Genomic DNA, 15,039 nt, shown 5'->3' with positions numbered 1-15,039 from the left:
TGTATTGAGTAAAAGATATAGGAACTTTAATATTATTTGAAAAAAGATCTTCGGCGAATTTGAGTCCTTCATTAAGTCTTGTGTGAATATTTTCAAGTGAGCTGCTTTTTTTTTACTTTTTTTGGAGATTCATGTTTACCTTTTGTTTTGTTGGAGTCTAATATTTTTTTTTATAAATGTTTTGGGATTTTCGGGATTATCATTAATCTGTTACTCTATGTGGTATGGCGTAGATGATGATGATGAGGAGCTACTTGGCGATGGAGGTCTTTTGATTGGTTCATTTGGGATACATGTTAGAATTTTAGGTATGAGTGGTTTTATTAGGTTGGTACTATTCTCGATGGCGTTTGCATTTACGAAGGAGGAAATTGTCTCATGAATACTGTTGTGGTTAGTGTTGTTGTCTCGGGTGCCGTTTACTTATTCAGGTATTGTAATTTTTTCTTGGATGCAGCTTAAGGCATTAAAGGATACATTATCGTTTTCACGTGTAGGAAATTGTATACTACTGGCGTTTTCGTGATTATTGATTTTATTTTTTTTACAGAAAAGTGATATGTGGCCGACTTGGTGACATATATAACATGTCAGTGTATCATCTGTTAAAAAAATTCTAAAGTTTGTATTGTCATATTTTATGACTATTGATCCAGGTACATTAGCAATGTCACGAAAGCTACTGATGTGTGCCAGGTTATCGTGAAAACCGACTTTAAGAAAGTTATTTGAGATAAAATTTTGATGCCTTCTAATAAAAGATATTCGTTGATTATTTCATGTGGGATTATTAGATGTGCATTAGAAATGATAAATCTTTTTGCATGATTGACTAGTCGGCGAATAGGTATTTGATGTTCGTTTATTGATGTAAATAAATCATTTTTAATTAGTTCATCGACAATATGTTTATGTTTATTGATGGTGTTTTGATCAATAGCTTCTTTTTTTGGAAAAATGGTGTTGGCTGTAGTATTTGCGATTGATTTTGATAGATTGGTTTTTAATTGTGATGTAGATAGTGTTTTTATGTGGGTATCTGTACCCGATAAAGTAGCCGAAGCCATAATATCAATTGATTGCGCTGGGTATGCCGACAGCGGTTTAATTTACTAACTAGCGCGAATCGATAAAGATAAGTAAATTACATACCTACCCGAAAAAGTTGTTGAATAATAAATAGTGCTATCGATAGCTAAAAAATACGTAACACACGTGTGTTCTGAGCTGAGGTCGAACACGTTTTGTATTAAAATTATTATTATTTCTGTTGTTAAATCTCCCAGCATCATTTCTCCAATTATTTATATTCAATTATCCCATACTTAATTTTTGTAAGTGATTTTTTAGTTCATCTATTTCCTTTTCTAACATTTCAGTGTCTTTATTGGCTTTATCATTTTTTGATCTAATTAATATTGATAGCTCGTACTTTCTCAGGTTATTTTCTATATTACCTATAGTTGAGTTGTCTAACATTTCGATTTTTTCATACACCTCATTCATTTGACAATTTAAAATTTTTTCGCAAATATCTTCCTCTTTCATGTCTACATCTATTCTATTATCAATTATATCTAAAACAAATCTTTTTAATTTCTCACCTTCCTTTAACTTTTTTTATTTTAATTGTGTTAGTAACAGTTTTTTCTTATCTATGGTGGTAAATTTTTCTTTTATTTGTTGTTTTGCATCGTGCCATGTAATTTCAGGGTTTTTTAATTAAATAATTTTAAAAAAAATTTCTACTGTGGACTTTTAATAAATTGGTATAAAAATAATCTTTTCTCGGTCGCCCTACTCATTTACAATAGCAGCCAATTCATAAATATCAAAAAATGATTCTACATCTTGATCTAAATCGTCTGAAAATGGCTGTGGCTAATGTAACATTTTAAATGACATTTTTGATTCTATATTATACTTCTTTTTATTAATTATTATTTTAGGATTTTTTTCAATCGCAGATTTTTCTCCTATGCTTAAAGTATCTACATTATCCGTTTCGGTGTATTCTACAATAATTACGTTTAAAAAATTATCTCCACTATCATTTAAATTAATTGGGAAACTATCATCTGTAAATGTTAAATTTGTCTCGTTAAGGCTATCATCAAGGTCTTGATTGTTTCTAAAACTTTTTATTGCTATTTAGCCACATTTTTTAACTCCATAATTGTAGATGTAATTTCATTATGTACGTTACAAAATTTTAAGAAACCCACTAATTCAGTTTTATCCAATAAATTTATTCACGCTACAGTTTTATGAAAAATTATAAATTCGAGTTTCTTTTCCACTAGTAATTGGTTGAATTCTTCCTTTTCTAAACTTTCTACCACATATAGGGTACACGGTTCGAATTTTTTGTATAAGTTTAGCAGAAAATGGTAATTTTCCAAATCTTGAATTTGAAAAAAAAAATTTCCTAAATTGGCCTCTTCGATTTGTCGTCGCAGACTAATTAAATTTTGTTCATTTATTTCGGGACCAAAATTTGCATCTAAACATGATAAATTAATTTTATTTACTTTTGTAATTTGATTATTTGTATAACGTTTAATATAAAATTTGTTATCCATTTAGTACCATTATTTATTGAAGTATTAATTATTTTTACTCGCAGGGAAATAAAAATTATATTACCCTACTCTTAATAACTATATTTTTTATTCTTTAATTGCTTACTCTATAATTATCAATACAACAATTATATAAATGTTGTAAATTAAATTTATAAATATCAATACTGTTTTTTTGTAATAAAAAATTAAAAATTCATAATAAAACTACACTTTTACTATTTTCATTTCCCTACACTATTATCTTCAATACTTAAGTCTCATAAATTCTCACCAAACAACTCTCTAAACTTCTTTAAATTTAATTTTTATTAAAAGTACACTAATGCCAAATAACTTAATAACTACTATATAATAAAAATCTAAATCAATCCCAAATATTTGTAATAGCAATTAGTTATGGGGCCTCCACTAATATGTAACGTGGTTGGGGATGACCAGTTAAGTATATGATATTTAGGGAAGGTTTTTTAGTCCTTATGAATATATTATACCGTAGCTCGGGAGCATAAAAGGAAGGATCTTAATATTACAAATAAATGTAGATTGATTTAGTTTAGTTATTATTATTTAATATTCATATATAAATATGACTTTACGGACTATGGACTACATCAAGACAATATGGAGTTCAGCTACATCGAAAGAACGTCGTGGCAGAACTGCCACGACTTAATGTAATATCGTAAACATGTAAATTAACGTAATGTCTACTCAGCAATATCCATATCACATGAGTAGACATTAATAATATGTAACAATCATTACAGTAGTATAGCACTACATTCTGTTTAATTGTTGAATATTTAAAAATTTTCAGAATCTAAGTCCGTAGATTTGATTATGTGTTTCTCCAGTAGACGAGCAATGCAGAGTTTGAAAAATAAAAACTGCGTAGTCAGAGGATTGGATCTTACTCCTTTGTGTGGAACCACAACTATATCAATGGTTCTTATCATAATCGGACACAGATGGGGTTTTCGATTACCGGGTCCTTTACAAAACTACGAAGTTAATGAACAAGTACGATTAGTAATCGTTTTATGACGCCAACTCTAAGATATTATATTATTTCATGATTATTATTAGGTGTTCTATAATTACTTCATTTCAATATTTACTTCTCACATGGACTTGTTGGTGGATACGTTTTTCGCCGTGAGCGGTGCATTGATGATCCTCATTTTACTCGACCGTCTTGAAACTTCATTCATCAATCCCTTTAAAGTATTGGTGTTCAAGTACTTCAGGTGAAATTCTTGCACATAATATAGTAATTTGAATAAATGCATATCTGTTTTAACTATTTTAATTTCGGCCTATACAGATTAACGCCTGTTTACGCAGTGATTATATTCTTTTTTGCCACACTTCAGTATAAAATGGGGTCTGGTCCTCTGTGGGAAGTTTTCATCGGCACAGACAAAAGAAATTGTCAACAAACGTGGTGGTTAAGCTTGTTATATCTGAATAATTACGTCGAGACTGATAAAACAGTAAGTTCACATTGTCTCACGAATTCGCGAATGCACATACATATCTTTGGTTAAATGTAATTTGTTTTATTCACCAGTGCGGATACCATACGTGGTTCATGCCATGCGAATTTCACTTCACGATAATTGGTATTGGATTAGCGTACACACTGCATAAAAATCCTAGGATCGGAATGTATTTAACTTCAACCCTTATGGCTATTTCTGTTGCTATACCATTTGCGCTCACGTATATAGGTCAAAAACCTGCAAATATTCAATTTAACATGGAGTAAGTTAATAATATATATATATACACTTGATTTATGTATCCAAGTATGTAATGAATGTCATTGAAAAAAGAAATCGAAAATTATTCATCTTGGCAAATGCAAAATTGTTAATATGTGCAGTTCGAAAATTGAAAAAAATCTTGAATAGTAAATTAATAATAGGCTATAAGACTATTATGAGACTCAGAATAACTTGATCATTTTAAATAACCGGTTATTTAAAAGTATATTTATTCTTGGCCATTACAACTACATACTTAAACTAACGTTTTGAGTTTTAAAATAACACAATGTGTTCTTTATATTATGTTGCGATAGCCATAATAATTATATAAAATGAATATACAAATAAGCAAATGCTTAGCCTGGAGTATTATTTTATTTTTAAAGTACATATTAAAATAAAATTATTATTAGTACTTACTTATTCAGGATAATTTAATTTAATTCAAAATTTTACTTGAAGAACCTTATGCTTAAATGAATCTCAATTTTGCCAGTAAATATTTATTAATTTATGGAATCAATGTAAGGAAACATTACCAAATAAAAAATTAATTTACATTTTTTAACATATTTGGTAGCTATTTAACTTCGTTTTTTAACTGTACAGTCGTTTTTTTTTTTTTGATATACCACTCGATTTTAAGCAATTACATTATTAAACGTTTGTCACTGAAATTAAAATTGAACAACTCAAATATTTTAAATGAACAAGTATTCAAATTATTAGAGAATAGAAGGATAAACATTACAATTAAAGAAGTTTTCACTATTTATGTTCAAACAATATAATTCATGTATGAATATATATATATATTATATACTTCCGGTTTTACAAAATATTTTTAATAAAATTCACAGTTATAAAAATCAGTGAACTAAAATTCTAAAATCTTTAACAAAAATATTTCATAGCTTTTTAAGCAAAATGTATGATTAAATGTCTTTACTTTTAGTTTCACTACAAATCCAACAAATGATGATTACTTTATGACAATATACATAAAATCACATACTCGTGCTGGACCTTACATAGTTGGTGCTTTATTCGGTTATCTATTATACAGAAGAAAAAAGAGCACAAATAAATTGAACATGGTAAGATAAGTCGTTTACCAACACAACAATCTAAATGTTGTTTTCTCTTATTGAATAATGGAACATGAAAATACTATATTAATTTTATTTATTACATTATTACATATTTAATTAATATAGTGCTTTGAAATAGTTGCATATACATGTTTCGTTAAACATATTATTACCAATGAAATATTATTTATTTTATTCACGTTATTCTGAATAATTTAAAGTAACAGTTTAATAAAAACAATTTTTATCTTTAACAGACGCACACCAGGATTTTATTGATAATTTCTACTTTAATATGTATGGCTTCTTGGTTCAGTGGAGCATTAATATATCATCCTTCTTATGTTTACGATCCTTTGCAAGCCGCTCTTTATGGATCAACCATAAGAAGTCTTTGGGCTGCTGGTCTAGTAATTGGGCTATACGCGCTTATAGTTGGTCCACCGAGTAAGTAACATATTAATTTACAATGCTTATAAATAGTAAGTTACTTAATTTAATATGCATTATAGTTTAGATTGATTTATGACTTTAAATGTAATAAAAAATAGAAAGTCTGATACACCCACTCCAAAGAAATATTATATCTGTGTACTTCGTATACTTAACGAGAAAATCATTAAGCTCTAGAAAAACAATTCGAATAAAATTCACATCCTAGTGTAATACATTAAATAGATAACTTTATAATATAATTTAATAAAAATAGTATTTCGATATGCATAATATAATACATCCGCAATATCCAAAAATCAATTAGATGAACATACAATCATAGCGAAAATATGAAAATAATACGATGTTTTATCAAAAGACCAGTTCACCAAAATAAATATTATATTAAAAAAATACATTATAAAGTGAAAAAATCATCATTTTATGATAGCATTCAAAATGTATTATTTTACTAAAGATTAATCTTTCTCGTGACAAAAATTAAATTTAAATAATCTCTTCTATGGAATGTTTCTTTTGTCTACCACTTTCTTTGCGTCTACTACATTTATTATATTGATATTATGGAGAAGTTATGTTTTATTAAACATCCCATAAGTTTTCTGATTCTCGATGTAAAAATATTTATAAATGCTGTAACCTAATCTATTATATTTTGAAGAATTTCTGTATTGTTTTAAATTTTAGGCCATCTAATATGAAATAATAATTTTCATGTCTACAATTTCGTTGCTTCTAGTTTTTGATATTTTTTCGTAAGATGTAAAAAGAGCGATTAAAATATTCAATGTAATTTAAATTATGATAAAATTATTCATTTCATAAATATACAGTCAGATTTAATTTCTATTTACGTACTGTTATGTATCTTATACTTATATCGTACTGTGCAACTTGAAAAAACCTATGTGAATTAAATTATATATTTTTTTTAAATAATTTTAAATAATTTTAAACAGTAGATACATGTATAATCATTAAGATTGTTATTGTTCTTTTTTTTTCGATTGCACTATAAATTACGGTTACACTATAAATAACAATAACCAACATTAATATATTAATTATAGAGGCTATTCACCCGGACAAATTAAATCACATTACACATTTTTTTATTATGTCTAATTTAGGTAGTCGTTTGATTAAACTATTAATTTAACTAACTGTAATTTAACTATTTTAACTGTACATTGTTACATTACAGTCAGTGGCCGTAGTAGCTGAGGCTTAATTTGATAAAAGAAAATTTTATAAAATTTATAATAAATAATCATAAAAAATATTTAATCCGAAAGAAAAAAAAAACATCAGTTCTTGGTGAACGTTTGTAATGTCTTGATACAGAATATTGTGTGTTTAGATCTTAGACTATTGGTTTTATCGAGTATTAACTCCATGGTTCTTTAAGTCTTTTGCACATCATGCATGGGGAATTCATTCGAAAGAACGGTATTGCGATCAATTTACATGTAACGAGACGCGTGGGTTTCAAACCCATTACGTCCGCGACCGTTCGCGTATCAACCGAACGTGAATAAATGACGTTTTACCAGTACATTTCGTTTAATTTCGTACGTATCTCATTTTATATTACCGCGTTTGTTTAACAGATTTTGTGAAGAACATGTTGTCGTGGAAACCGTTCATACCGTTAGCCAGCTTAAATTTCAACGCTTACATGGTGAACACTATACTCCCAGTTGCCGACACAGCCAGCCGGCGAACTCCGGACCATTTCGACATCAGGAACTTCGTAAGTGATTCCATTTTAACGCTTTTATACTTTTCAGCGGGGAAAAAATAAAATAAGGAAATCGATAGTCAAATCAGATTTTTGGGGTAAAAATGTAGTTGACGTAATGCAAATCGACTGACATATGTTTTGTAATATTATTACAAAACATAAGAGCGCGCGCATAAGGTACAGGGACGTATAATCATTTATACATATGAACGTTATTTAATAACTGTACAATATTAATGTTAACGTGTTGAAAAGTGGTTGATTCTAGTTTTAATTTAATACCACCACTGTATTGCGTTGTATTTTTTTATAAATGTACAAAAAAGTAACGTTAAAATTAATTTTTTTAGTATCATTGATATGAAAAGAGTTTAATATATTTCACTCGGGAAAATACGATAATCCTGGTATAATTAACGCGTTAATGACGTTAAGTTCAGTTTTTGCTTCGTCTACTGATCCCGTAATAATCGTTAAAACAACCAAAGGAAATCGAATTAAGTGACAAGTGAGGTTATTACGTGGTTTTAGTATTAAAAGTGGTGCACAGTGAAAAGTAAAATGATTAAACTCCATAGCATATATTTTATAAAAGAGTCATTTTCATGAAAAGCAGCCTTATGGTACAGTAGGTATATAGTAAAACAGAATGTAGTTTATTAATCATTTTATGGTTATTTCATCATTGTGCTTTAACTCCAGGTTCAAAATCCGATTATATATATATAATTATATATATATCTGATTATAAGTCTGTGTGTTAGTTTTAATTTATTTGATTGATTACCAAAAAGTCGAGTATACCTAAATTTTTTGTTACGAATTTACATAGTTTGAAACAAAAAGATTATTATAACCGGAAGGAAAATTTAAATGATTTAATACGAAAATAATATTTTAATACGAGCATAAACTTTGTGATTTATTTTGTTCTTTAAAATTAATTATCTTATAAATGTATTTCAATGATTCGTTTTTTTATTATTTTCATGCAAGGACAAACAAATGTACTGTGTACATTTCTAATTTGTTCTCATCAATTTTTAAATCTAATGTATTCTTCAGCTAGTAGTTTTAATATAGGTTAAACATTAAAAAAAAATTATAATTTTTAACTTGTAATTCTCCAAAAATTAAGAGCAAATAATCATTGTGTAAGTAAAAGTAAGTGCCACAAGCCTACAACTTGCGTAACTATACTTAGGTAAATTAGTATACATTAAAACTAAAAATGAATTTTCGTATAAAGAACTAATTTCACTTTTGAGGTTACATTTTTTCAAGATAAATATAATCTTAAAAAAAATATTTATGTTAATACAAAAGAATTAAATATACAAAATTCGTAATACTTTTCGTTTTTTTATTAGTTATAAGATAAATAATATGTATAGTTAATATTAACATTAATATTAACAGTCATAAATTAATAAATCATAAGCTTATAACTAATCATATAGATTTTTATTATAAGATGGCTAAAGAGAAAATAATTGAAACATGATGAGGAACGATTTAAAATATGAAGTTTGGTATTGAATCAAAAAGATTCTTAAATATTTTACTTCCTTTGTAATTAAATAGCTCAGAAATTTAGTATTCAATGAAAATTAATTTTAATCTAAGACAAAGAAAAACTCTCATGCATGTTAAGTATACGAATAATTCCCGTAGAGATAAAAGTACATAACTTGAACATAAAATGTATGACAATCCCGTTCGTTAAGTTATAAATTCTCAAAAAATAGTCATAAAAATCCAAAGTTAAGATTCAAAATTCTTTATATTTTTTAGAACAGTGGCAGTTAAAAAAATATTATTTCTAACAAAAAGTCAATAAAAAAAAATATTCTCTGGGTGCCGGATAAAAACATTAACTAAACATTTTTTTTTCTCTTAACGTAAAAAAAAAAATAAACTCAAATAACTTTCGTGTTTTTTTTAGGATTTAGTTAAGATAAAATCATCTGAATCAAGGTTTAAAGCTTTCAAAGGGTAACATTAATAGATACATGAATTTTTATTCGAGTACATTTTGAAAAACAAAAGAAAAATTAATTGCAAATATATTAATATAATGTATTCGTGTATAGTGATACTGATTTCAAGAAAATATATTATTTGTAAAATATCATAACTGTGAAAAATACCTACTCGATCAACATAGTTTTAATTTTTTTGATGGTTATAAAATAATTAATTCGAAATCATTCTTCAATATAAAACTAAACAATAGCTTTACTTGTACTTTTTAACCATATAAACTATACTATGCTCGATAAACACAAATATTGTTAAAAAACAATACAATAGAACGTTGATTATCCACGCACTAAGTAGAACCAAAGAGGCACAGATAGTATTGAAAAACGATATGCAATGAATTACTTACATTTTATCCATACAAAATAAAAATCCATTTATAATATAAATTTCTACTGTGGTTAAAATAATTTTTATGATAAACTTCGTTAATAACAAAAACTCATGTATAATAACATGTTTAACATATCTACCAAAAATTTGTGTTTGTACATAAATAGTAAATTTGGTTACCTACCCTTTAATACACCTATGGAAGATATTATTCGGTATTTCAAGTATGCACAATCGACACCCCCATATAACTACATCGTAGTATTGGTATAACGGTAAAATAATTATAAACATAATGTGCTCAATATTTAATATGTTCTACATTTTTCAGGTAACCGATGCGATTTCCGATACTGTAATGTGTTTGATAGCTGGATTGTTCCTTTATGTACTAGTGGAGCGGCCGTTCAGGCTTCTAATAACCCAGATGTTCGCTTCAAAATTAACTACAAATCAAAAAAAACAGGTAATAATTTTAAAATAACATATTATAGTACTTTAAAATTCAGATTCAATTTCTTTGATCTTCTTATAATGTCCGTATTTCTTTGATAACATATCTCGCACATGAACTATATAGCTTCAAATGACAAATTATTTTAATTAATTTTCAAAGTGAGGGGAAATTCATCTTGAAATCTATTTTTTAAATATCTATATTTATTGCATTTCTTATGATTTCCCATGGAAAATGTGAAAAATTTGCCAATATAATATAAGGTTTATATACTTTTAATATATATTCTAATTTTTAAATGTGTTTAGTGTACGACTTTTGATAACTATGATATGTATAATTATACTAATTGTACGCTAACATATTTTTTTAGCAGTGATTTTATTCCTCAATCGTTAGAATCAGATCAAGATTTTGACAAAGTCCTACCATTACATCGTTAAACATCAAACTCAACCATGTATTATTTATTAATTTATGATTATTTTCGCACCTTAAAGTATTGTGTATTTATAACATTATGTATTTAATTATTTGTATTTATGCTAAACTGTAGCATATTTATTTATAAAAATATTTGTCTACAATAAACTTAGCAGTAACATTCCATACATATTATTGTAGCACTAATAATTTCACATTACCTACTCCAAAATATCATATGTTATGAACATGTAAAAAAGGTAAAACAGGTTTTGAGTTAAATATTATTGGCCGTATCATAGAAATAGCATTTCAAAACATTTTTTACAGAATAAATTTAAATATTTTATCATCGAATTTTATAATGATAATTTTGGCCTTCCGGAATAGTTTTATAAATAGAGTGGGCGGGAGACTTAAAATTATACAACTGATTTCAATTATACACTGACGTATTCAGAAAATTATTTTGAATTGGAGCTCAGCTTACAATTTTATATAAGGACAAAGAAGGACTTAACTTCAATACAAAAAAGAAAATACGTGTAATAATAGTAATTTATTTTTAGAGTTTTAAAAACGGATTGCGGAATTCAGAAAAAAACACATTACGACCAATTTTTGATACGGAATAATATAATTTAGTTTTAAATTTATCAGAAAAAAAAAAAACATCAGATAAATCTTAAGTAACCACATATAATGCAAATATTACTCAAAATTGAATTTGCACTTAAATCGGAATAAAAATCATTGTTAATCACAAGTTTCTTCCTATTGGTTGTATTATTTTTCTGATGGTTAGATTTTATATCATCACGTTTCTTCTAAGTGAAATTTATTTTCTGAGGTCAACGACCTTATGCACGCTAAGTTTAGTTTTGGCGAAATTGCATTCGTCCACATGTATATGCAAACATTTTAACCGTAACGTAATTCAAAAACGGAATTCAAAATTCCCTATAACCACCACGCTGAAGTAGCAATAGTTGTTCAATACACCGACATAAATTATCTGCTAAACCAGCGGTTCTCAACGTTTTTATACTTGCGTACCACCTCCACGGTTCTAAAATTTTCACGTACCACTTGACTTAATTACCTATTCTTTTTTTGCTTACAGAAAATGTATACGTTATTTTACATGTATGGAATTTTGTTTTACTTGAAACTAAAAAATTAAGACACTATACATATCAGCATTTAATGTACAAAAATTAAATTAAATACCATCTAATATTATTTTTATTATTATAATTATAATGGCTTACTTCAATAACGGTCGGTGTTACTTTGAATAAACGACGATCAATATCAGGCTCCATATCGGTAATTTTTAATCCAAAATCACTTTCTACGCTCAACTAATTTCTATATTTATTTTTTGTGTACAATAAGTGAGAAAATGTATTTTCGCGCAGATATGTTGGCACAAAAAGTATTAGAAATTGTAAAGCTTGTAAGGATAACGCTGAATATTCTTGTTTTATATCCAGCCAAAAATTCGAGATATTTTCCATTTTTAAAGCAATTTTTAGAGCAAAGTCGCTGGTTAGATCAATAAATGATTATTTCGCCAAAATAACATCTGAAATGTTCTTAATATAATCCTCTTCGAATGGGATTATGATCCATTTAATTTCTGAGTTACATTCAGGGAAATACCGTAGAAAATATAATATTTTAGTGATTATAGGTGTTTTGAAATTTCTGTAATTATATTTTAATTTGACTGATTATCCCTGTCTTTCCAACATTTGTTTAGTGTCTCGAATGATGAACAATGATTCCTGGATACTTGCGAAATAAATAAATACAACTTTCTGATGAATGCATTAGCTTTATCGCTAACATAAAATATGTTTGTGTTTGAGCCTTACAGACACATATTTAGAACATTCAAACGGTCAAATATGTCAGCCATTTACGTTAGTCTTGACTGCCATTCGTCATCGCAAAACAATTTAAACTTGTCTTCATCAATATCAGTCAGAAGTAATAAATCTTTTTTTATATAGAGGGAGATTTCCTTCGCGTACCACATATGAACTTTACGTGTACCGTTAGTGGTATGTGCGTACCACAGGTTGAAACGTGTAGTGCTAAATCGATACTTCTAAAAATTGTTTTCGATTTTAGCTGTTGAGTGTTTTCATAAAGCTTATTTTATGACTTATGAACGTTTTCGGAGAAGCAAAATTCAACCATTCTCCGTGGGTGGGAAACTTGCAGAGCGTTTCGATTAAATTTCTTTATTTTAACAACGTACTTTTAGATGCGTTATTAACTAAGAGTAATGTTTATCTACATTTTATATCTTGAAACAATGATATTTTTAATGCGTGTAATTTTTTCGATTTGTATTTTATACGTGTCGATGTACCTATTTCGTTCATACGGATAAAGTTAGTACGTACTCATTGTGCCTATGATTATTCTATATACTTTTTAAAATATGAAAACGAAGGGAATGAAAATACTAAAACATAAAAGGTCTTAGAATTGATGGGAGTACACTGACATACAGTACACATATTCGTGATATAACATGTTAGTAAAACTCGATTCAATCACTAATCGATTACTGTTCTAGGAATAAACAATTTTTACGTTTTCAAATATTCTTTTCCTTTTCCCTCGCCTTTCTCCCAGCTATTTGGGGTTGGCCACCTTTGCGCTAAACCTCCACTAGTCTCGATTTTATACATCCCCTACGCAAACACCAACAACTCTCATATCGTTCTCAATCATATCCAACCATATTTTTTTTGGTCTTTCTCTGTCTATATTCCCTTCAGCGTTCATTTTCATAACCAATCTTACTGCTTTTTTTTTCCTTTCGCCTCATCACATGTCCAAACCATCTCAGTCTATTTTCTCTTATCTTATCCAGTATTGATGCTACACTAAAACTACCTATCACATATTCGTTCTTTATTCTATATTTTCTTGTCACTCCACTCATCCGTCTAAACATTCTTATTTCCGTAACACTCATACTCTGTTATATTTTCCTGTCAACCACCCAACACTCCGAACCATATAGCATAATTGGTCTCACTATATTTATTTATTTAGTTTTACCTTTTCAAATAAATGAAGAAAAAAAATGCAAAAATTATTTTATGTGCTATATATTTGAATGGTCGTTTTTTTTTTTTTTGGTAACACATTATTATAATTCATATAAACTATAACGTTATAATTTCTTCTATATAAAAAAGTCTATGTACTTTCTATAATTTTTACTAGATCATATGGTTAAAATATACATAGTAAAGTGTGTCAATAGAAACTGATGACGATAATGTGTTTCGCAACTATTTATTCCACTGTTATATCCAGAATAAAGTGTACCTGGTGTTTTTTAACAAAATTAGATGATAACAATTTTTGCCGTAAATAATATTTGACAGAAATAAATAATACGGTTAGTACCTCCTATAATGTTATATGTATGTAAGTATATTGTAAGAAATACTGAAAATCAGTTTAATAACTATGACTTTCCAGTAAAAACTAGTTGTACCTACCTGAGGATATTTGCAAGATTATTTTAGCTATTTTGGTCGGAACCTTGAGTTTATGAAATCATTCAGCAAAAACCTGAAATCTGTATATTTCAGTTATAACAAAAACCAGTTTTCAAATAAACGGGTACTAAAGAAGTCTCGTTTGATTTTAAAATGTCGTTATAACTTATTATTATAAACAAACATATTCCCCTAAATTAAACTTTCCGTTTAGACCGAAAATACTTTTGTTCATGAAAAAATTGGTCTCTCATTAATACTACAGGAAATTTTCTCAAAATAAAGTAAGAGTGTTCAAATTCAGATGACCATTTTAACCAACGATTTTCATATCAACGACAATTTGCGTTAAATAATTGAGAGTATTATTAAATTAATTAATGTTTATAAAAGTATGAGTGTACCTATGTAAGAATACCATCAGTGATATATTATCTTAATTCAGTTTACTAATTCAGTCTATTAATTTTATTCAATACTATCATTATAAGTATTTAACTTTAATTTTCCAAATTAGTTAATTTACTGCCGACCCCCCCCCCCCCCCAAATGTCTCTTATTTTCTAAAATATACAATAAATTTAAGACATGTATATCATTAAAAA

At 27.5% G+C, this 15,039-nt stretch overlaps 1 protein-coding gene across 3 annotated transcripts in view; it reads left to right on the top strand.

Annotated features, from left to right (window-relative positions):
• LOC112682473 (nose resistant to fluoxetine protein 6-like) overlaps positions 1 to 11,089 on the top strand; it is a 29,964-nt gene extending 18,875 nt beyond the window's left edge. Inside the window, exons 6-14 of one of the 3 annotated variants that reach the window (XM_025553084.1) lie at positions 3,403 to 3,605; positions 3,672 to 3,832; positions 3,910 to 4,078; positions 4,156 to 4,349; positions 5,310 to 5,451; positions 5,703 to 5,892; positions 7,512 to 7,654; positions 10,353 to 10,483; positions 10,855 to 11,089. In XM_025553084.1, the coding sequence (XP_025408869.1) occupies positions 3,403 to 3,605; positions 3,672 to 3,832; positions 3,910 to 4,078; positions 4,156 to 4,349; positions 5,310 to 5,451; positions 5,703 to 5,892; positions 7,512 to 7,654; positions 10,353 to 10,483; positions 10,855 to 10,921 (1,400 nt within the window). In that variant the 3' untranslated portion in view covers positions 10,922 to 11,089. Of the gene's footprint in view, positions 1 to 3,402; positions 3,606 to 3,671; positions 3,833 to 3,909; positions 4,079 to 4,155; positions 4,350 to 5,309; positions 5,452 to 5,702; positions 5,893 to 7,511; positions 7,655 to 10,352; positions 10,488 to 10,851 lie in introns of all 3 variants that reach the window. The other 2 variants (XM_025553081.1, XM_025553085.1) reach the window with 2 other exon arrangements.
• The last annotated feature ends 3,950 nt before the right edge of the window (positions 11,090 to 15,039 follow it).

The sequence above is a fragment of the Sipha flava genome, unplaced genomic scaffold (assembly GCF_003268045.1).
Source record: "Sipha flava isolate LNK unplaced genomic scaffold, YSA_version1 204_pilon_pilon, whole genome shotgun sequence".
In the NCBI taxonomy this organism is placed as follows: domain Eukaryota; kingdom Metazoa; phylum Arthropoda; class Insecta; order Hemiptera; family Aphididae; genus Sipha; species Sipha flava.
Note: the sequence above shows the minus strand (reverse complement) of the source record. Positions and strands in the feature narration are given on the sequence as shown.